This window comes from Nerophis ophidion, linkage group LG03, assembly GCF_033978795.1.
Source record: "Nerophis ophidion isolate RoL-2023_Sa linkage group LG03, RoL_Noph_v1.0, whole genome shotgun sequence".
Classification (NCBI taxonomy): domain Eukaryota; kingdom Metazoa; phylum Chordata; class Actinopteri; order Syngnathiformes; family Syngnathidae; genus Nerophis; species Nerophis ophidion.
In genome coordinates, this window is record NC_084613.1 from 30,757,369 (window position 1) to 30,781,727 (window position 24,359).

Below are 24,359 nucleotides of genomic sequence, written 5' to 3' on the forward strand. Positions count from 1 at the left end.
GTTGATGATTACTTCTATGTGTAGAAATCTTAATTTATAATTGAATCACTTGTTTATTTTTCAACAAGTTTTTAGTTATTTTTATATCTTTTTTTTCCAAACATTTTAAGAAAGAGCACTACAAATGAGCAATGTTTTGCACTGTTATTGTGATTGATTGATTGATACTTTTATTAGTAGATTGCACAGTTCAGTACATATTCCGTACAATTGACCACTAAATGGTAACACCCGAATAAGTTTTTCAACTTGTTTAAGTCGGGATCCACGTTAATCAATTCATGGTATACAATTTAATAAATCAGAAACTGATGACATAGTGCTCTATTTTAGTTATTTACCTCTTTTTTCAACCAAAAATGCTTTGCTCTGATTAGGGGGTACTTGAATAAAAAAAAAAAATTCACAGGGGGTACATCACTGTGCCCCCCCGCAAGGGACAAACGGTAGAAATAGATGGATTTGTTGATGTCTTGTGCCTGTCTTGTTGGCACTAGTCCACTGCAAAACATATGACATGAATATATAAAAAAAACGTTGTGACAAAAGCAATGTAGTGGCATATCGTAGTCATCCAAGACATTTTAAGAAGAAAAAAAAAAGAAAATGTAAAAACTTCCATGTTGGTAAGAATAAGGCGCCGCCTCTTCTCGCCTGCCAGACGGCGCTCAGGGCGATAGCTAAAACACAGCTGAAGTTAGCAACGCCAGCTAGCTGTGACACAGTACCCTTTAACGGTTTAAATGGCCAACAAACCACTGTCCTTGTAGGTTAGTAGATGTGTTTGCCATAGCCTGTTCAAATGGTAAGCCGTTTCATTATTTCATTTGTAGCATGCTGTGTTTTGGGCGGTAAGGCTTCACGGTTAGCATGTTTACTAGCTTCCTGGCTACGCTAGCATTCAGCAAGCCGCTATGGTAGCCATGCTAACGTCAAAACAATATTTCGCTTTATTTGTATTGTGGTGTATGACGCAACGCTTTTGCAGTAGTGAGATGTTTTACATGTCAGCGCGGTGTGTCCTTTCTAGGACATAACTACGCAATATGTGTATATTATCATCTCCGTTTAGCTTGGTAGCAAGATTGGATGCTAGCAAAGTTATTGACACCTAGCTGTTAAGTTAGTCAAGTTAAATAGCAACGTCTCTTCAGTTAAACATTTACCTGTTTTGTCTGGGCTTTTATCATGACTCGTGCATTCTGTTTGCCTTTGCAGGTTTATGAGTTTGCACAACCATGGGTGACATGAAAACCCCAGATTTTGATGATCTTCTGGCTGCCTTTGACATCCCGGATGCTACAGGCTTGGATTCCAAAGAGTCCACCCAGGAGGGGAATGATGACAAACACACCAACGACACTTCATTGAGTGATCAAGCCAATATTCCTGCTATGAGTGTGATTGTGAAAAACGCTCATCGCCACGAGCCGTCAGAATGTTTTGGCAATGGGCTCCGGTCGGGGTTGCCGGCTCTGCATAACGGATTCAATATGCAAGGATGTAGCGACACAGCTAACGGCGGATTTCCCAAATCATTTGTTTCCGCTCTGAATGGGGAGTTTGCAAGCGAGTTCCTCGGCAAGGCGCCGGTGCATCTCAAACCTGATGCGACGCCGATGTTTTCTCAGTCGCTGTCCCACTCCAGTCCCACGTCAAGTCCTGAGTGTGAAGTCGCTTTATCCAGAAAGGACAATGTTCATCCCAAACAAGAGCGATCTTGTTTCCCAGAAGCGTCCGTTTTGGTGGAACCTTCGATTGCAGACAATCCAAAAAAGTCTGATCTTTGTATGTTTGATGATTTCCAGAAGGTCTCTCCAAGAAGTGAGGAGCCACGTGACAGTGGTGCTGGTCATAAAATGACAAGAACAAACATTGGACTTCCTCCTCTAAGCAGTAACAAGTCCAAATGTAAATCAGAAACATCAGTGGACGACGTTTCACAAATCAAACCATACACATCTAAATCTTGCTTTGAGACTCTGGTGGCTCTCAATGCTAGAATGGAGCCCGGCGAGCAACCTAATCCCAGAGAACCTCCTGCAATCGTCAACGACTGCATGAAGTACAGCCCCAAGGTGCCCATATCCCCGCATAGCCCCATGAGCCCTCTCGAAGCGGTGAAGCGCCTCATGAAGCCGCCCGACAGCCCCATCAGTATCTGCAGCGACAGCAGCGGCAAGGCTTCCCCCGCGCTGACGTCGGGGTCGCCTCCTGTCATACCCAAGGTCAGGATAAAGACCATTAAGACCACCAGCGGGCAGGTGAAGCGCACGGTTACAAGTGTGCTGCCTGATTCGGAAACGGACGACGTTCATTCCGCCTACGAATCCTCTCCGTCGCAAAGTTTAATGAGCGAGGACGGCGCTTATTCGCCCCAAATCCTCCAAAGCAAAGAGGAAAACAGGAAGTTGGAGGCGACTGAACCTGCATCATCAGCGGCTTTGCCGAATTCGCCTGTTCAAAGATCAGCTGCAGCTCGGACACAAAAGCAAAACAGAGCACCTAGTGCTAACTTCCTTCCCAAAGCAGTGCACCTAGCCAGTCTCAACCTTGTCCCTCACAGTGTCGCCGCCTCGGTGACCGCCCGCTCCGCCTCGCATCAACCCAGCCAGCACACGCTCTCGTCAACCGTCTACAGCACTGTCCCATTGGTGCATCAGATCAAAGCGTGCCCGCGAACATCCGTCCCCAATACAGCAGCGAGCACCTTAAACCGGTTGCTGAAAGACGCCAACCCTGTGCCGACGTACGTGCCCGACCTGAACCCGCCGCCAGGGAGCGACATCCGCCTCCCACCGCGAGGTTACTCCTGCCTTGAGTGCGGGGACTCTTTCGGACTCGAGCGCAGCCTAGCCTACCATTACGGTCGCAAGAGTGTCCACATCGAGGTGGGGTGCACACTGTGTGCCAAGTCCATGGTGTTCTACAACAAGTGTGCCTTGCTGGCGCACGCACGCAGCCACAAGAGCAAAGGCACGGTCATGCAGTGCACGCAGCTCCATATGAAACCCATTGCAGAGGCACACATGTTTGCGCCGCTAAGTACAGAACCGGTGCAGTGGGACTCCAAGTCAGCATCATCATCATTAGGCCCACTGAAGAGCCAGCCTGTCATGCCGCTCTATCCAGACAACGTCAGTCACCATAGACATCGCTGCTTGGAGTGTAACAAGCCCATGGCAGGCCATAGACAACTGGCGAGCCATTATCAGTCCCTGTCAGAAGATAAGAAAGCATTCGTGAGTAGACCTCTTACTACAAATATCACAATTTTACAGTAGTTGGTTGTAATTGGTTGTGTGACGTGTTCTTAACTCAAAACATTTGTATGTGTTGTCAATGTCTTCCATTGTCCATCCATCCATCCATTTTCTACCGCTTATTCCCTTCGGATTCGTGGGGGGCGCTGGAGCTTATCTCAGCTATAATCGGGCGGACAAGTCGCTTCCTCATCGAAGGGCCAACACAGATAGACAGACAAAATTCACACTCACATTCAGACAGTAGGGGCAATTTAGTGTTGCCAATCAGCCTGTCCCCAGGTGCATGTTTTTGGAGGTGGGAGGAAGCCGGAGTGCCCGGAGGGAACCCACACAGTCCAGGGGATGTTTCTCAACTAAGCAATCTAAATTAAAGTGCAAATGAAAATACACCTTTGCCATTTCAGTCATAATTTTTGCGCTTAAACTTTTCTGACTTGAGCTCTAGACTTTCCTAGATGGTCATTACTACCACAAGTGGTGGAAAAGTGTATTGCAATTGAGTACCATTACAAAATATTTTTGGGCAGCCCTCTGGGTAAGAAACACTGCAATAGAGTGTACTAACTAATACAATAGATTTACGAAATAATCTAACTTCTACAGTGTTTCCTCCCAGCTGCTTCTTCGTCAAACATACCGTCAACTGCTTTTTCTTGTTTTGATTTATAATGACTACCGTTTGAAGATTTTTTAACATTGTTGGCTGGCGTTGGACCTATTCTGCTTCAGTATGATGCAAATTAGCAGTGCTGCACTCGAATGCTTCACCAAGTTGGTAACATGCTCTGTCATGTTTTTGATTATTTCTTAAATGAATATCATCTACTTTTCTTTTCAGCACTGTCCTTCACACTAACTTTCTTCCTTCCTATGCTTGGAAAAAACAAAGGTGTGTCAATCTATCTAGCTACAAGTGAATGTTAGAGAGTAAGACAAGATATTTTTGGTCGGATCTGAAGAGGTTTACTGAGACATTTGTTCCACTGACTAATGGCAGCAATTTTTCTAACCCATATTTTTTTCTTACAACTTAAAGCATAACAATTAGCCTGAATACAGCTTTTATCTCTTAGGACACTCTTAGGTTGAGGTAATAATTCTACTAAATATAATTTTTAAGTTAATATTTAGCGCGGTCTCATTTCATTCCCTGTTGTATTTGCTATATACGGGCCACTAAATGGAAAGCAAAATGTTTTGTTGAATCAGTTACACTACGAAACAATTGAAGCAAAATGGGAGTGGACTACCCGGCTGCCGGGTTAGGATTAGGCTGTGGAATGAGTCTTGCCAATTTGCTGTGTCCTTCATGAGGCCTGTGCAAAATCCGAATTTGGAAATTAAATTCATTTGAAAAACTGGGATTTGAATTGAGTTGGCTTTACTCCACAGGATGTGGAATTGGATTTCCAGGAAGTGGAATTAAATTAATTGCAATTCAACTGAATTCCTAATTGCCAAGTAACAGGAAGATTTAGTCACATTTAACAAAGGTGATTCAGGACTGCTATTTTTTATTCCTACACAACTGATTGAAATGCTAACAGTTAACATTTTAACTAAATAAGTTTTGTTTTATTGATGATTTTATTCTTAAATGTCAATTGCAAATATTTGCTGTAATAAATATGTGCAGGAGTTTCATAATTAAGCTGTATTATTTCTATGTAATACATCAAATATTCATGTATGTAATATACTGGTATTGTTCTGGAATACACCAAAATTATCAGTCGGAATTTCATGGAATTTCATTTCTACTCCCTTCAAGTAATGGAATTGTAATTTGGGAATCATTCTCATTTCATTATGGAATTTTTCACAAAACTCTGCTCCAAACAATGTTATTCTGCTAACTACTGACATTTAAATAGAAGTTGGAACCATTCACAGAACAATATAGTCAAAACCACTTCCCTCGTATTAACAGTCTATGTAGGATTCTCAAAATGATGCACTAGCAGTTTGTGAACGATGCCACTGTATTGTATTGAAACTGCACTGATACTGTATTGGTTTACTTAAAAAGTCACTACGTTTGACCTGCCAATAAAACAATAGTTAGCGGACATACTCCTTTTGACTTCTTTCAGTACGAGCTGTTACTCATGAGCCAAAAGAAGTGCTTCCTGATAAACAGAGTTTGCTGCTTCACAGTAAAATGAAATCCTGCTCTGTGGCCCTGTGGTTAGAGTGTCCGCTCTGAGATCGGTAGGTTGTGAGGTCAAACGCCAGCCGAGTATACAAAAAAATATAAAAATGGGACCCATTATTTTCCTGCTTGACACTCAGCATCAAGGGTTGGAATTGGTTGTTAAATCACCAACAATGATTCCCGGGCGGGGCCACCGCTGCTGCTCACTATTCCCCCTCACCTCCCAGGGGGTGATAAAGGGTGATGGGTCAAATGCAGAGAATGATTTTGCCACACCTAGTGTGTGTGACAATCATTGGTGCTTTAACTTTAAAGCAGCTGTATCAATGTTTTTTTTTAAGTAAAACACACATTGTGGTGTCAAGGAACACAGTATTACTCCTTTTTTCATTATACACCGATATCTCAATCTTTTTGATCCACCACTATTATTTACCAAAGAGGTCCTGCTCCATTCGTGTGAATGAATTCATTGTTTGAATTCTCTGCTCATATTAGGTCAAAATATTTTCCTAACGCTCATCTCCGTGCTAATTTGGTCCTATATTATACTTTATGTAATTTTCCCATGTTATTCTCCTCCAACAGATTTGCAAACTTTGTTCAATGTTGCTCCCTAACAAGTGCAGTCTGAGGGCGCACCAGCGCATCCACACGCACAAGTCCCCTCACTGCTGCCCCGAGTGCGGCGCCATGAGTCGCTCTGCAGACGTTCAGAAGCACATTAGGGAAAACTGTCTCCACTATGCACGCAAAGCCTGGTACAAGTAAGTGACCGCCGCCTCACCTTTTTATATTTGATCTGAGAGAGATGGAGGCAACAGAATGTGTTTGGATAGGCAGTGGAATTGTAGAAAGCTTACTATTGTTGACTTGGGAGGTAACGATATGAAGATTTCAATTGTTCTTGTGGTATTGTTAAATAGGCTCAAAAAGTATTAATGCACTAAAATCTTTTGCAGTAAAAATATGCCCACTATTTTGCATGATTTGTGTTTCCTATGCTTCTCTGAAAAGTGTTCTGGCGGGCGTTGTGGCGTCCTACACTGTTCAGCAGTCCTTAAACGCACTGTAAAAACACCTCCTTGTCATATTTCTAAGAGTGGATCTTCAGTCATTCTTTTCTAAGAGAGTATATCTTGTAAGTTCAATGTGCACAATTGAATAGCTTAGTTGCTCAGACAGTAATGTGTTTATATGAGTTTAGATTGGCGTATGTCGTTTCCTAATGGGGAATGAAGTAAATGTTAGCGTTTAAACTAGCGAACTAGCAACCGTCCGTGAGTTTATCAGAGTGCGGCCATCAGTCACGTTTAACTCTTGTCAAGAGTTTTACTATGGTTATCATTAATACAGTTTATTTTTGCATTTCTATTGCTGACCAGTGTTAATTTTGTTGACTAATGGACTTAATCTTTGTCATAGGACAATATCTAAACAAAACAAAATGCACGCTGACTAAAACGATGACAAAATTAACTGACATTTTTGCCAACAAATTAGAATGAAACAAAAGTTAACAGAAATGATATCCATATTTAATTTGGTCTTGTAGATGGGTGGGACAAATTGGGAATATATCCAATCTCAGCTCTTTACCAGCATACACATAAAAGAGGGGCAGGGAGTTAGTTACGAATGAGAGCCGATCACATACTTTTCCTTATGAGATAAAAAGTTGGATTTCTCACCGCCAAAACAAAAATGTATGGATTTAAGATGTTTGTAATATGTGTATACCTGGGAGAATGTGAAAAGGACACATTTTAATTTTGCGATGATGGTGCCATCAGAAGACGAATCATCGTTATATCTAAAGCTAATTCTACCATATTTCTTTACAAAAAAATTATCAAATAATTTTCTCTGCCTCACGCAATCTTTTCTTTAACAGAAAATCCAAAGGCGTGACAACTTTTAATGTGGGCCAAGGTGCTTAAATCACCACACAACCAGAAGAGGAAGTGGATAGAACATTTTCAATTTATTGATTTATTTAAAGCGGACATTGATTACGAAAAGAAAGACTCCATCCCCCCTGCAACCCCGGGAGGTAGAAAATTGATGAATCGACGGATGAAATTTTCCCCATCACATATCTGTATTTGCTGCTCAGGTTCTCCCACGCTCATAAACAAATTATGATGAAAGCATGTATCATAACTCCGTTTCAAAACCCACATACATACCTGCTTTGACAGACGTTGCATAGGAAAAAGTTATTTACGGGATTGACCTGTCGAGCAAAAAGTGACTGACTACATCATTCCTGACTGTAAGATCATGCTTTGCGTTAAACAAATGCTTCGTTTGTATAAAATGTTTGTATGAAGCTTCTTTCACGTAAACGTTATAGAGGCCTTATCTTTTATACTTTATTTTTTAGTCGACCATATTAGCGGATTAAAATGTTGAATAATTTTGTTGACTAAAAACTAAATCAGTTTAGGTGACTAAAATTAGTCAAACTAAAATACAGTTTTGTCAAAACATGGACTAAAACTAAATTAAAAACTGCTGTCAAATTTAACATTGTGGCTTACATTGCTGGTGGGTTAATGCTGTGACCACGTCTTCCTGCAGGTGTCTTCACTGTGAGGTGGTTTTCAAGACCTTTCAAGGACAAAAGACACATATTGAAGAGAAACATTGTGTGGTCCTCCACAAGTGCTCTGCCTGCCCACTGGCCTTCAAAACCTCCGTCAGCTATGAAGCTCATTTAAAGAATAAACATAGTGCCAACAAACTACCCCCTGAGTAAGTTACACTCTTATGACTGCATCATTTTAATATCTATATGTCCCATAAACACTTGTCCATTCAATTCACAGTTTCAACTTCAAGTGCTCGTGCGGAAGCATTTTCAAGAAGAAGTCGTTGCTCTTTCAACATTTTCATCAGGATGCCAACAAGCGTCTTACTTGTGTGTTTAAGTGTCCAGAATGCAACTCTGTCTTCTCGCAAAAACAGCTGCTAATGCAACATTTCAAGGTAACACCCTGACTATTATCTTGAAGTGAGTGTTTGAAGCTTTTTGGAGTGTGAAATATGCCTGGGAGGAATCTTTCTGGAATGTAATCTAACTAAGGGTTTGGTTCTCCTTTTTAATCGTTAGAAGAATGAAACAAAAATGCTGTTTACTGCAATTTAATCCAAGATAGATTTTAAAAATGTTGTCACTCTGGAGTTTTGGAGCTTAATTTGTGGTTTTCATACATGGTCCCTAAAATTGCTTACCTCCAACACATCTTAAGTGTCATGCTTTGTGAGTGTATGCCTCCTAATGTTTGTGTTTTCTGTTATTGTAGAGCGTACACGGAGGGGAATCGAAACCAGAATCAGAGGTGAACAGTACACAAACAAACAAAAGCAATTCGAACCACAGTGTTAGTTCCATGAAATGCACGGACGGGCCCCGGAAAAAGGCAGAGAAGGACACAGGCACTCGTGTTAAGCCCTCAGGGTGGACGTGCGGGGAGTGTCTTCAGTGGTTCCCTGAACGAGACCTCTACATTTCACATTTAAAATCCAAGCATGGAAAGGTGAGGAACCATTTCCGGTATTTTGTTTTGGAGAAGTGTTTTGATTAATTAATTGAAAGGGTTCATGAAACTGTTATTTACCAGTTTCTCTCTGAATTAAATTCACTTTTGAATAGTGGAATACAGTGAAATCTCAATTAACCAATCTAATTGGTTCTTGGACATGGTTCGTAAATAAAAGTTTGTATAGTAAAGCAAATTTTTCTATGATGGAAATATAATTAATGGCTTCCAGTCTTGATAAAACTTCATATTTTAGTTAAGGTTTGTACACCTTAGTTTCCCCTTAATGTAATTAAATGTGGTGCGCCACCACAACCTTTTTATTACGCCACACCATGAAAATAAGGGCTTTTTTTGTACTTGAAAAATAATTAAAGGAATATAATATATGGAAGCCCCCAGAAGAAAACACACTAAGTCAGACGATATTTTTAACTTTTATTACCAATCTTTTGATAACAACCAACGGAACAATTCCAAAAGGTTTTACCTCCCATGAAAACACTTGTCTTTTTGAGTTTTCGCTTCCCGCCGGACACACACATCAACGCCTCTTCATTCACCGTGCCTCTATCACCTTTAGGCGCGGACGCTGTGTTTGTAAACATGGGAACAACTAATATCACTGTCTGCTATGGGCATGTGATTTTTATATTTATATATTGCAGATTTACCAGCGCGGACAGCCATCTTCAAAATGGGCAAATATTAAAAGGACAGTGGCGCCTTTTAAAAAGAGAAAGTCCAACTATAGCGACAGCAAGAAGCGTTGCGAAATGTGAAGTCATGGTCACTTCAGCTTCTTTAGTCAGGGACATTGAGGGACAGATTTAGATTCTCTAAACACGATTACATTTTATAATAACACCAAAAGAAAATGCTAGATTTATTGCCAGATTGACATTTTTAATTTTTAAAAAAGTCATTAAAAATCTGTAAACACTTGATAAATCTCAACAAAGTACATTGTACCAAAATCAGCAACTATTGAAAGTATGGCAAAATGATAAAAAATGTATGGTAATAACTAATGAATAAAAACAGATTTGTTTTAAATGTATGTATACATTTTTTAGCCTTCATGGCAAATTACTTGATGTCATTGTGACCAAGCCCCACCACCACAAGTATATTGGCAGTTGAGGGGAAACCCTACCTTTTGAACACAATATGAAGTGTTATGCGGTACTATATTGTGACACTCGCTGCCGTTGAGGTGCGGGGTACCACCAGAGAGCACAGACAGTATGCTTGCAAGTATACAGAATTTTAATCTTACAACACAAAATCTTTTCAGGTCTTTCAACATAAAATCTTTTCCCTTGTTCGTTCCTGCTTTTCAGCAGTGCAAGTGTTCCCAGCCCCCTGGTCGCGTCTCTCTCTCTGCCCCCTCTCATGGTCTCCAGCGCTCCTGATAAAGAGACAGACGATTAGATGACTCGTTCCAGCTGAGAAATCTCCTCACTTGTCATCGCTTCACAGCCGGCTCCTGCACATGCCCCGCCCGCAGGGGACGCGTCGACCACGCCCCTCCACATGCCTCCACCGCCAGTTTAAGGCCGGGCACCCGCCCGGCCGCAACCACTCCCCCCCACCCCAGTAGAGGGGCGAGAAAGGAAGTCGGCCACGGCCATCTGCGTACCCGGCCGGTGGACCACCCGGAAGTTATAGGGTTGCAACGCGAGGTACCACCGGGTGATCCGCGCATTGGCATCCTTCATGCGGTGGAGCCATTGGAGCGGCTTGTGGTCCGAGCAGAGGCTGAAGGGGCGCCCCAACAGGTAATAACGGAGGGCCCCGACCGGCCATCGGACCGCGAGGCACTCTCTCTCTCCCGGTCCGAGAGCTTCCGGCTGATGTATAGTATGGGGCGGTCGACGCCCCCCACCTGCTGCGACAACACCGCCCCCAGCCCCCGCTCCGACGCATCCGCCTGCAGACAGAAAGGGATGGAGAAGTTAGGCATGCACAATACCGGCTCCTCGCAGAGTGCAGATTTTACCTGTTCGAACCCCTGCTGGCACTGCTCCGTCCACTGGACCAGTTCTGGCGCACCCTTTCGGGTGAGGTCGGTCAGTGGGCTGGTCAAGTCCGCGAATCGGGGAATGAAGCGGCGGTAGTACCCGGCCATGCCCAAAAACCGCCTCACCTCCTTTTTCGTCTTGGGGGGCGAGCATGCTGCGATCGCCGCCGTTTTTCCAACCTGCGGTCGCACTTGTCCCCCCCCCCCCCAAGTGGTACTCCAGATACTGTACCTCCCTCCGACCAATTGAACATTTCCCGGGGTTGGCGGTGAGCCCCGCCCGCCTCAAGGACTCGAGCACCGCCCCCACCCGCTGCAGATGTTCTTCCCAGCTGTTACCCTGGGTGATGACGTCATCCAGGTATGCGGCTGCGTAGGCCGCGTGGGTTCGCAGCACCCGGTCCATGAGGCGCTGGAACGTCGGGGGCGCACCGAACAAGCCAAACGGGAGTGTCACAAATTGGTATAAGCCTTCTGGAGTGGAGAAGGCCATCTTTTCCCGGGACTCTGGTGATAAGGGAATCTGCCAGTAGCCCTTGGTTAAATCCAGTGTGGAAAAAAAACGCGCAGTGCCTAGCCGATCCAGGAGCTCGTCTACCCGAGGCATTGGGTACGCGTCGAACCGTGACACCTCATTCACCTTACGGTAATCCACACAGAAGCGTATATAGACCCATCTTACTTCCCTACTAGCACGATAGGACTACACCATGCACTGTGGGACTCTTCTATTACTCCCAACTCCAGCATGGTTTTTAATTCGTCCCGCACCATTTTACGATTGTGCTCGGGAAGCCTATAAGGGCGAGACCGCATCGTAATCCCCGGGCTGGTCTCAATGCGATGGCAGATGAGGTTCGTGCGCCCGGGCCGCGCCGAGAACACATCTGAATAGCGCCGCTGTAATTCAGCAACCTCCGCTCTTTGTGCCATTGTGAGCTGGTCATCACAAGGAGGGGGAGAGGCGGAGCGCGGGATCTCCGGCCCCAGCTCCTCCTCCTCCTTCACTACCGTCACCATGGAGACAGGCTCGGCCTCCCTCCATGCCTTCAGCAGGTTCACGTGGTAAATTTGCATGTCCCCGCCCCGGTCCGAGCGCCGGACCTCGTAATCTACCTCGCTAGTCTGCCGTGTGACCACAAAGGGCCCTTGCCACTTAGCCAGTAATTTAGTGCTGGAGGTTGGGAGTAGTGCAAGTACTTTTTCTCCCGGTGAAAATTTCCTCAGCTGGGTCCCCCGATTGTACGTGCGCTATTGCCGTTGCTGGGCGCGGAGCAAATTTCCCCGTGATAAGTGCGCCACCTTGTGAAGTTTTGCTCGCATGTCCAACACGTATTTAATTTCATTTTTACTGCGGCTGGAGCCTTCCTCCCAGCTTTCTTTAATAAGGTCTAGCACGCCGCGCGGCCTCCTGCCGTAAAGTAATTCAAAGGGCGTAAAACCGAGGGAGGTCTGGGGTGCCTCCCGCATCGCGAACATCAAGGGATCCAGCCATTTATCCCAATTAGGTTTGTCTTCGTGTATGAATTTACGGATCATTGTTTTCAGTGTCTTATTCAATCTTTCCACCAGGCCATCCGTTTGTGGATGGTAAACGCTGGTGCGGATAGATTGAATTCCCAGTAACCCGTATAATTCCTTTATCTTGCGCGACATAAAGGACGTGCCCTGGTCGGTAAGGATTTCTTTCGGAATCCCTACCCGGGAGATGACCGAAAAGAGTGCTTGTGCTACACTCTTTGCAGAGATGGAGCGCAGCGGCACTGCTTCGGGATATCGGGTTGCGTAATCCACTAGGACTAACACAAATCGATATCCCCGTGTGCTCGGGTGAAATGGTCCGGTGAGGTCCATTCCGATTCTATCGAATGGGACCTCTATGAGCGGTAATGGCCGCAACGGGGCTTTTGGGATGGCCGCCGGGTTCACCAGCTGACAGTCCGGACAGGCAGTACACCATCGGCGTATGTCCGCCCGGATGCCTGGCCAATAGAACCGGACCATGACCCGATTAAGGGTTTTTTCGTACCGCATGTGGCCTGCGAGGGGATTGCAATGCCCCGCCGGGAAATGGTTTTCCCGGCAGGGTTTTGGCACCAACAATTGGGTGTATTCTTCGCCTGTTTGAGTGTCACGGGTCATTCGGTATGGCCTATCCCGAATAATGGAAAAGTGGGGAAATACCCGCGGTTTCCCCGGGCGCACCAGCTGACCGTCGATGTAATCCACCTGGTCCCAGGCCGCGCGCAGAGTTTCATCCCGGGACTGTTCGAGGGGAAAGTCCTCCGTGGGTCTCCACTGGGGGGGCGGGGGGGCCTCCCGCAAAGCCCCCGCCGGTTCCCGCTCGACAGCGCCGCATGAACTCGCGTCGCCACTGAGTACTGCGCGGATACTCCCCTGCCCTACAGCCCGTGAACGCATCCCCATACATTGTTCCACTAGCTGGCTAAACCCCGGCCAATTCATCCCTAAAATCAATGGGTGGGTCAGTCGTGCGCTTATGGCGACTTTAACCGTATGTTTTTGGCCCCGATACCAGATTTCGACAGGCACCACGGGATACGTATGCACATCCCCATGTATACACATTATCCTCTCCTGTGTCGCGTGCCTCAACGCCCCGGGTCGAACCAGGTTATGGTGGATCATGCATTGTTTACAGCCCGAATCCACCATAGCCCGGTGTGTACTCCCTTGTACCCTTACCGGGACACAATACGTCTCCCCTGGATCGGGGGAGGGTGCTGGAGGTCCGGCCACCTGTATCACCTGGCCCACCTCCATTGCGGAGCACTCCCGCCGCATGTGACCAGGCTGTCCGCACCCCCAGCACACCTGCCCTGGTGCTCGTAGTGCTGTCTGCGGGAGAAGCCCGCCACCAGCAGCGCCGCTACCCTGGAAGAGAGGAGCAGAGGCACAATTATATCCCCTCGCCCCCCCTTGTGATGATGCTGTTGGTGTGTGTGTTGTTTTTTTTTCTGTTTTTGGTGCAAATGTCTGACACGGGAACCTGCTCGTGGGTAACTGTTGCTCCTGCCGGTCGGACGCGGGGCTCCGATGGTGCTGCTGTCCCAGATGGTGTGGATCGTCTGCGCGGGGCCGGTGTGGGTTTCTCTGCTGTCGCTTCCTGTCTCCGCGCGTTGCGGTGTACCGACGGGTGGTCCTCGGCCAGCGTCACTGCTTCTGTCATTGTGTCCGGCCGGTGGTACCTTATCCACGGCGAGGTGCGTGCTGGGATGGCTTCCAGGAATTGCTCCAGCACGATGAGCTCGAACATGCGGTTGTCCATGTCTGCCGGTCTGAGCCATCTTGCGGCCGCATCGCGCAGCTGCTGCCCGAGGGCGAATGGCCGGTCTTCTGGGCCCAGCCTTAGTGAGCGGAATCGGCGCCGGTGGTCCTCCGCGGTGCTGCCGACCCAGTCCAGGATTGCCCTTCTCAGCTGCGGAAATTGAACTCGGGCTGCAGCTGGTAGGCTGAGCGCCGCCCGCTGCGCCTCCCCCGCCAGGAGCCGGCAACAGTCTCACCCCCCACTCTTCCTGCGTCCACCCGCACGCTGTCGCTGTAGCCTCAAAGACATCAATAAATGCTTGCGGGTCTTCTGTCTCTGTCATGCGCTGCATGACCGCGCCCGCTCCGGCGCTTGATGCTCCCCCCTCTCCGTCCATTAGTGTCTGCAGTACCTGCATTTGTTGCTGGCTGGCCGCCGACACCTCCGCCAGGACTCTCCCAAGCGCTTCCAGGGGGGTTGTAGTCGTCATTCTCCTTGGTTCACTTTAGTTGGGCGCCAATGTGACACTCGCTGCCGTTGAGGTGCGGGGTACCACCATAGAGCACAGACAGGATGCTTCCAAGTATACAGAATTTTAATCTTACAACACAAAATCTTTTCAGGTCTTTCAACCAATATAAAATCTTTTCCCTTGTTCGTTCCTGCTTTTCAGCAGTGCAAGCGTTCCCAGCCCCCTGGTCGCGTCTCTCTCTCTGCCCCCTCTCATGGTCTCCAGTGCTCTGATAAAGAGAGAGGTGATTAGATGACTCGTTCCAGCTGAGAAATCTCCTCACCTGTCATCGCTTCACAGCCGGCTCCTGCACATGCCCCGCCCGCAGGGGACGCGTCGACAACGCCCCTCCACATATATATATCAAACAAACATCACAAGGTGATGAATCAACTGTCTGTTTATTAACAAGCCAAAACAAGGACAACAATCTGAACTGTCCTGTAAGTACTGCTCTGCCAACACGCACGCGCACACACAGATGTGCCTTTGGTGCCCTCACAAATTATCAGAATTTACAAGATTCCTTTACTTTAACAACCTTATTGCCACAAGAATTACTATTTATAAAAATATTTTAAAAAAAAAATTAAATCCTTACTGTACATTATCAGCAACTGACTGCTGAACTGCTCCTCACGAGAGTAGAGAGACAGACAGGGAGAGAAGGTAGGGAGGGGGTTTGGGGGGCACAGGCCGTGTGGCTGTGCGGTCTTCTATTCCGCTGTGAAATAGGTCCACTTCGGCATCATTTTCTCAAAGTCTGTTCTCTCCACAATTAAAAAATTGCTGTGTTAAAAATTTAGCTTCCTCAATCTCTTTAATACGAGCAAGCACAGAATGACTGCCAGTGTAACATAAAATTAATGAATGAGAATGAGACTTAGTTTGCACACACAGCATATTTGGCGCAATATAAAGGTTCATAAACCAAAAAGTTTGCAAGTAGAGGGGTTTGTAAATCAAACTTCTACTGTAGTTTAAAAATATAAAATATATACAAAAATGTGTGATAGCGTTATTTTATTCATTTGTAGATTTTTGTTTTCACATTAAGTTCGTAGTTTTATGAGGTGTTTATGTAAATGTTAGAAGTTCCGCAATTTAGCATTATCTAATCTTAATTACCTGGAAATGACATTTATGTTCCTCAAACACTTCGCATTTATCGTAACTAGTTAATATGAACGCATGTCACAGTAATAATACTGACAGTGTAAAAGCAATAAAGTCATTACACTGATTTGTTTACAGCCATCAATAATACACACAGGCCAAACAAATGTTTACTTTGTTTAACTTTCTCTCTCCTCAGTCCTTGAAGCGCTTTCTCTGCCGACAGTGTGACCAGTCGTTCAATTCCAACACAAGCTTAAGACGACACATCCGCAGTGACCACGATGGGAAAAAGAAAATATACACTTGCTGGTAAGATGAACACGTTTTCATCGTATCGTGGAACCCACTATGTGACACTTAAATTGTCATCGGAAATGATGGCAATAACCATAATCTGTTCTAGAGTCATAAACTTTTATTGAGGCAATTGAAGTCAAATTTTAACATTCAAGAGTAAAAGAAGTTAACCAGTGTGGTAAGGTTTAAAAAAAAAAAAGGAAAAAAAACACCATAGTTTGAAGCGCGACAAAAGCATAGTGAATGTGGAAACGAGGGCAGATTACTGAATATTGTATTTTAATAATTAAACTGTCATAAAGTACAGAGTATAACTTAAGTTTATTTGCTTTAACAATAAAACAAATCCGACATTTTTATGCAACGTCATATTTTATAATTGCCATTTTAACCTCACCGGTGATTCCCAAAGGACTGCAACATATTTGTGGGGTCTAAAACCTGAAGGAACTCTTCTGAAGGAATCAATAAAGTACTATCTATCTAAAATAACACAATGTTTTTTAATGTCACAAACAAGACTAAGCCTGAACCGCCTGTGTGTGCTTTGAAATGGCACAGCAGGAGCAGCACCCACTGCTCATTGAGAAGAGCTATACATGGAGCTGGGCGATATGGCTGAAAACTGTATCACGATGCAAGTGTTTTATATCGGTCGATAGCAATATTTATTGATATATTATGACCTGTCAAAAATAAGGACCAGGGGAAAAACAAAAAAAGTAAACATTTTTATTTCAAATTTAACCTTCACCTGATTATGATTCCGTCAGCTTTCAAGGAAGAAAGGAAATGAAATGTCAACAAAACCATGGAAAACACTCAATGTAAACTAAAATTTATAATCACATTGAACACTTATCAGTAACCTCTTAAAATTTAGGTGCAATAATAAGGAATATCCAAACAATGTTTAACATTAAAGTGTGAAAATGTAACCATAAAGAAACCAAACAAAAACATTTTCTCAATGTTTAGTGCCAGAAAATTACAGATGTGCTCTAAAAGGTGAGCACGGCTTTGGTGGTATGGTATTACCTTTCTTGGTAAAAGTTGGGGAAATAAAAGATTTTTGGATGCATCGCAATTCGGACATGAACGATTAGAAAATGGATTAGTAAACGTCAATAATCTATATTCGATGTATTTATTGTAAATAAAGTAATACAGACACAGGGCTCCAAGTGCCGCGACTGCCCTCGTCTCTTCTCCTAATAAATGGGTTATAAATGGGTTGTACTTGTATAGCGCTTTTCTGCCCTAATACATTGACCAGCATCAGTGGCAAGAACATGTCGTGACCGCCCTTGATGTTTTACTTGTTAATGGACTAGGGATGTAATGGTTTACGGTATAATGATAATTTGCGATAAAATTCCCGACCTTTAGGAATACCGTCTGATTTTTTATTACAGGAAAAACGTAATTTATTAATGCATTTTAGGCAACACAAAGTCAGGCGCATGCGCACTAGCGTTGTTTGGCTTGATTATCATGGCAGACAAACTACATGGATTTTGCGCCAGAGATTTCCCCTCGGAGTAAACGGTGCCAACCACTTGGTTTAACGTAATTTTCCCTCGTTTCTCGGTGTGCGTTTAAGAGCACACTGCTATGTTTACCCGGACACAGGTATGGATAATATTGGAGACATTTGATGTACGCAAAGTGTACAGCAAATGAGAAAACTATTTGATGTTGCTTTTTTTTTTGGTATAACGTCCATCAGCTGCTGTGACTGAGCGTTAATGAGTTCAGGAAACATGCAGCAGGTGATGGGTCGTGAACGCTGTCACAACTTGTTTATAAGTCTTTAATTTGTTTACTAGGACGCTCACTCCTGCAAACTGTATAAGTGTTCAAATAACATAAATACTTGCTGAAATATTTGTCATCTCATCAAGCTGAACGAAGGTTGTGTTGATTGTATATTCGATGTGAAAGGTATCACTCTTTATTTTTGTTGGCCAAACTGTTGTACTGAAGCAATAGGAGGCATTGGGGAAGAACAATGCTTGTTTATTAGACTTCATTTTCATTAGCCAAACTGCTTTGAGTTTTATATTGATATCAAATCTAAGAACCATGTTTTTTTTTTCCATTACTTGATTTTTTCATGTCACCAAGGTATTACTTCAAAAACCATTCATTTTTGATTGATACTTTTATTAGTAGATTGCACAGTTCAGTATATATTCCGTACAATTGACCACTAAATGGTAACACCCGAATAAGTTTTTCAACTTGTTTAAGTCGGGGTCCACGTTAATCAATTCATGGTAGAATGTGAAAATAGAACGTTGTTAATGTGTTATTGTGTGTAGTTAATTCCTATACGACATATTTCTGCTCAAACTCTTAATGGATCTGTGCCGATACAGCATCTACATGTACATAACTGAATGTTTTTTTTAATACCTCCCTCTTATCAAAATGTAAAAATAGAGATAAAGGCATCATGTAATGACAAAAAGCTGACCGGTTGATATTATTAATGAATAAAATAAACCAATATTTGTCTTTAGATATATGGATAACATTTATCCATAGCCTTTTTATTAAACATTACAAAAGACATGATGGTATTACGTTCACACCCCAACATTGCTCTACTTAACAATCAGTAATCATGATTTCAATATTGATAAAAATAATCTTAATTATTGATTTGGCCATAATTGGCAGCCTTAGATCTCATACATGAACACTATTTTTATCTGTATGGACAAAAAGTACATGCTTTGGAACCAACATTCCCTCTAAGGTACGAGCCCGTGCAATTGCATACTGCTCACGCGTCCTCTGCACACGGCAAATCTAGGCCGCGCACAAAATCGAATAAAAAGATAAGCGCATAACAGTGTGCACGTCTGCCATCGCTCACATGTGCGCCACTGAATGCTCAAGGAGTTTTGGCGTTTGCTCATACATAAGAAAAATTGGAGGGAAAATTGTTTGGAACCCCAGCCTCCAAAGAAAATGATGTTTGCTTTGGTGCCCTAAGATATGAGCCCTTCTTTAAGGGAACATTTGCCTTGTTCCTAAAAAATTAAAATGTGTGGCCTGCAGACCGTTCTAATATTTGGCTGAATGCAGCGAGCCACCTCCCTAAGAAATCCGACCAGCTCCTTTATTATTGGGCACTTATGGTCCAGTTTTGCTCCCATTTTCATTAATTTAAGACGTGGGGATTAATTTAACGGTTTATTTTTATCTAAATGAATAGGGGTTTTTTTTGTTGCAAGTGATAAACCTGTATTTAGTGATACAAAAATTAATGTAAAACTGCATCAATATACAAAAATTAAAGATGCATCAATAATCGATTTGTAATCGAATCGTAACTCCTGAATCGTAATCGAATCATGAGGTGCCAAAGATTCCCCCCTCTAGTTCTTAGTGGGGATGAGCGCCTTACATAATTTACAGACCACTTTGGTCAGACTAGCATCTGTTTAAAAAAAATCAAAAAAACTTCCATACTCTCGAGGTGGCAAAAGTCGTGAGCTTCAGACCGCTCTAAAGAGACTACGCTTGGGAGGGTCTTGAGCAGGGGTAGGGAACCTATGGCTCTAGAGCCAGATGTGGCTCTTTTGATGACTGCACCTGGCTCTCAGATAAATTTTAGCTGACATTACTTAACATGATAAGTAATGAATAACTTTGCTGGTAATCACAGTGTCAAAAATAACGTTAAAAATATAAAACATTCTCATGCCTTTTAATCCATCCATCCGGTTTCTACCGCACCTGTTCAAGAAGTCCCATTAATGGTAAGAAGTATTTTTTTTATTGTTGGTTAGTTTCAGAATAACAATGTTATTAAAAAGAATAAGAGACTTATTATACTCTAAAAATGTTTGTCTTACTTAAAAATGCACTCATTTAGTTTTATTCAGTCTTTAAAAAAGTATTATATGTCTCTAACGGAAATACTTTTTAAAATATTTGGCTTGTATGGCTCTCCTAGCCAAAAAGGTTCCCGACCCCTGGTCTTGAGGTTAAATTGGCTGAAATGAACTAAGCGTGAACAGAAAGCGGTTCCCCTGCCTCATTAACTCCTTGAAGCACTGGTTGTCAAATATTGATGGACATCTAGATACTCACCCAGAGACATTTTAGCTTCACTGGAGTTGGACCTTTTGGAACTTGACTTCTCCTGTTTTATCGTCAAGTTCCTTTACTCAGTACTCATTTTTTAGTGTCTCTTCTCACTCCATGCAAAGCATCAACTGCAAGACAACAAAATGGTGCAACCAATTTTCATCCTTAATACTGTTATCTGATTGGCTGCTAGTGTGTCTCTCCCACTAATCAGTGATCACTTCCTGCGATGCTCAGTTAACAGAGAGGAGTACCTTTGTTAATGCAACCAACCTTGCTTCACAATTTATGGTTTCTTCCGACATAGAAGAAAAAATTATAGAAGGTTTTATCAAACACATTTTTTAATTGAGTTCGATTTTGTGTCTATTGTGATATATATATTGATATTGTTTTATCGCCCAGGCTTAGCTATACATGCTTCAATAGCCACATGTACATGGACAACAATTGTTTAATCTGATCATCATTTGGAGTAAAATGGTAATGTGTACATGGACCCTGAAAAAAATGATCTGATTATAACATGCATTTCCATGCATCACACCTTAAATCGGAATACTTAATTTTGACATGCACATAAGCTAACATAAACAGAAAGGAGTGTTATTATTTGTGCTAAGGCGCAATTTTTTGGACAAGTTTGCTCACTGCAGGTGCTGACTGAGCTGTGACTTCTACCGTCAACAAACATAGCTTTGAACCACCAGTTGCAGCGACTATCAGTTTAAACACTGTTCTGTTTTGGCCATGTACATCCAACTTCTTCCTCATGCCGCACCAATTCTTAACGGGTTGAAACTGCGGTGTGTTGTTCCCGCAATTTGAAGCTGCTGGTGATTGCTCCGAAAGTGAGAAAGAAGCCCCTCCTTCTGACTTGTGATTGGCCACAACTTGCAGCGCTTAAGCACATGGCTACTTTCAATATCCATCCATTTTCTACCGCTTATTACCTTGTGGGGTCGCGGGGGGCGCTGGCGCCTATCTCAGCTACAATCGGGCAGAAGGCGGGGTATGATTTGCCTATTTAAAAGGGGGCATAATGTGGGCGTGGTCTGGTTGTGGCATATCAAGCCAGATCCTGAGATCAAATCCACGTTGGTTGCAGTTTAACAAATAAATGTGCTTGGATTTGTGCGTGTGTACATTTCATCCATCCATTTTCTATCGCTTGTCCCTATCGGGTTACGGGGGTGCTGGAGCTTATCTCAGCTGTATTCGGGCACCTCAATTCATCGGAATTATTACCGGGGGGTCGTACTTTTCTGTATTTGAACATACATTTATTTTTAGGAGCAACTCCAGTCACATGATACCCCAGCTTCGTGTGACTTGTTAACAAGCCTACCACCAGCTACTGTATGGATTTTATACAACAAGCTACATTCAAAGACAGTCCCATTATAATGTGTTTATGAGTGAGGGTAACAAGTAGCATGAATAGATACCGTTCCTGGTTAATGAACAAATTCCATTTCTATGACGCATTGTGAGTGGATTTTTATTGTGAATAACTAAATAGACACTCGAACTATACTGTTGTGAGAATATTAAAATAAAAACAGTCATCAAGATAAAAAAGAACAATTCTTTACCAACCATCTTTATCGGCTTGCACCTCCAAGGTTATGCACGGACAGAAAGACATTTACCAACAGTGTGATGTTGAAGAACCACATCAGTCTAATGCATGGAATCAAAAATCCTGACCTTGGCCAAATGCCCAAAACCACCACCCAGGCCCGCAGGAATGTTGTGAGCAAGGTAGGGAAATATTTTTAGCACAAATATTTAGACATTGTCTGTGTGAATTTGACATAGTCCTCATATTGAATTTTATTTTGATGACAGGACCGTGGCGTGTCATTAGCCAGTGTTCAAGAGGAGGGTGAGGACTCGCCAGCTTCCTTGGAGGCTCCTTCAGCCAAGCGTGTGAAAACAACATTCCGGTGCTCCAAGTGCGGCTTTGCCACGGGCGACGACACCAAGTTCCAGGCGCACATAGCTCGGCATAAAAGCGACGACAGCACTCCTCAGTGCCTTCACTGCGGCCTGTGTTTCACCTCGCCGTTGTCCCTCAGCAGACACCTGTTCATCGTTCACAAGGTCAAAGACCTTGAGCAAGACGAGGAGCGGAATAGTCGGCCTGAAGCCCACAAGCAGACCGAAGAGGACCATCTTAACTGCGACAGCACGGAGGATTTAAATCCCTCTCAGACATGACGGCAGTGAGATTCACTCATTGCTGCTTTTCTCTTGGAACTAACACGCTGCTCAATGCTCTGCATGCACATGACTTATTGGTTTAACCAAAAACAGTATACGTTTTCATATTTAATTTAACATTGCATGTTAGATATTATATTCATTGTGCCTCTTGGAGTATGGCACCTATATTATTTTAGTCTTGTTTTAACATCAATTTCATCCACCTTGACAGGAGGGAAATGCAATTTTGTAGGTACATATTAACCCCAGGAATACGGTGGAGCTTTTGTTCCCATTTATGATCCACAGCAATTCAGTGACTTTGATAGTATTCATGTCATGCAATGTCCCATAATGGGATTCTGGCTACTTTAACATATTTTTTCTTAAAAACAGTAATTTAACAATGATAAAGCCTACTAAAGTTAGGCTTGAGTTCACCATATGAGCATTGTATGCTTTCTCTTAATGGTCATAAGGCAGGGGTGTCAAAACTGGGTTTCATTAAAGGCTACATCGCAGCGATAACTGTTTCACAGGGCCGTTTGTTTTTTAATTAATTTACATTATGCATGCGGGTGATAACCTATGATTAATTAAAATGCATATGCATTTGATTATTAGATTTTTTTTTATGTATAAGTTGCTTTAAAATGATAATGGTGACCAGCAGATATTTAACTACTTGTTTTTATCTCTCAAAAATAGTTTTGCAATACAGTGTATAATATAATTGGCATGATCAGATATTAAAGTTTAAAATATGCATTATTTTCTGTAAAAATTGAACGAATGTATTAGTAAAAAAAAAAAAAAAAAAAGGATTTTATTGAAACCCATTTTTTCCAGGCTTTTCACAGCCCACATAAAATTATGTGGCAGACCAGAACTGGCCCCCGGGTCTTGAGTTTGACACCTGTGTCATAACGGGAGTCAGCAGCTCGTTAAAAAAGCGGATTGGCAGTATTGAAAATACCTCAAACTAGTACTATTTTTTTTTTAAGGCAAGTTAGTTCTGTTATGTCGTACATTGTTGTTCCACGAAAAAGCATGCTGGGATTTTGATATGGATGTTTTATACGAAGGAAGCAAATATAAGAGACTGATTTGTAAAGCTGCACTTGCTTTTTTGGGGGGGGTTCAAAGCGTGACAGTAACTACCTCCTTGGTAACACGGCAGTGATTGTTCAATGTACAGACTGTGCATTTTCCCACATTTATTGAATTTTATAAATTACATTTGGGAACAATATTGACGCCAGGAAGTCATATTGACTGAACTGGCAAGTGATCTTTTTTTTTTTTTTATGCGATATATCTCCATTTTCTACTTTACATCCTCATTAAGTGGCCGATGTGCATGATTTGGGTCTATTGTTCTTGTTGTGAAGGATTTTTTTTTTTTTTAACTTTTGATAGCCTGTACAGTGACAACCTGTATACCTGAAGTTATGACATCCATCGAGCATGCAGTGGCCCATGTGCCTTGCTGTTATGTTTATTATGTTTACGTCAAGTCCATACAAATAAAATGGTGCATTTAATCGTACTTGTCTTTCGGGATGTAATACACACATGCAACATTGATTGAACAATTATAGAAACAGCACCCAATAGGAAGGAACCCCCACAGTGATGACTTCATCACATTAGAATATTAAGACCACCCTTTCTCACTATAACTGTCCCAACCTTGCAACTGAGGAGCAGACACCTCTCAATTGACCTTCAGTTAGTTTAATCAAACAACCTTAAGCGAAATGAAGCGCTTCTGCGTTTTGAGAGCAGGATTGCTGTCCTCTGTCATCCTTGTGTCATGCGTTGCCGTGACAACTTCCAAGCCTTTTGACATCACCGAGATAA

The 24,359-nt window shown here is 43.1% G+C and overlaps 1 protein-coding gene across 1 annotated transcript; it reads left to right on the forward strand.

Annotated features, from left to right (window-relative positions):
* The first annotated feature begins 652 nt into the window (after window positions 1–652).
* On the forward strand, window positions 653–24,040 carry znf592 (zinc finger protein 592). The gene is made up of 9 exons (XM_061894830.1): window positions 653–805; window positions 1,219–3,242; window positions 6,010–6,188; window positions 8,005–8,178; window positions 8,253–8,412; window positions 8,730–8,963; window positions 16,084–16,196; window positions 21,914–22,052; window positions 22,140–24,040. Exons 2-9 carry the CDS (start codon window positions 1,239–1,241, stop codon window positions 22,509–22,511), a joined length of 3,375 nt encoding a protein of 1,124 aa, XP_061750814.1. The 5' UTR covers window positions 653–805; window positions 1,219–1,238; the 3' UTR covers window positions 22,512–24,040.
* The last annotated feature ends 319 nt before the right edge of the window (window positions 24,041–24,359 follow it).

Excerpts from the sequence above, each read along its gene's own strand:
- znf592 (XM_061894830.1), top strand. The coding sequence starts at position 1,239 with ATGGGTGACATGAAAACCCCAGATTTTGATGATCTTCTGGCTGCCTTT. Across the intron at positions 8,179-8,252 it reads GCCAACAAACTACCCCCTGA|TTTCAACTTCAAGTGCTCGT; the intron begins GTAAGTTACACT and ends TTCAATTCACAG. Across the intron at positions 8,413-8,729 it reads TGCTAATGCAACATTTCAAG|AGCGTACACGGAGGGGAATC; the intron begins GTAACACCCTGA and ends CTGTTATTGTAG.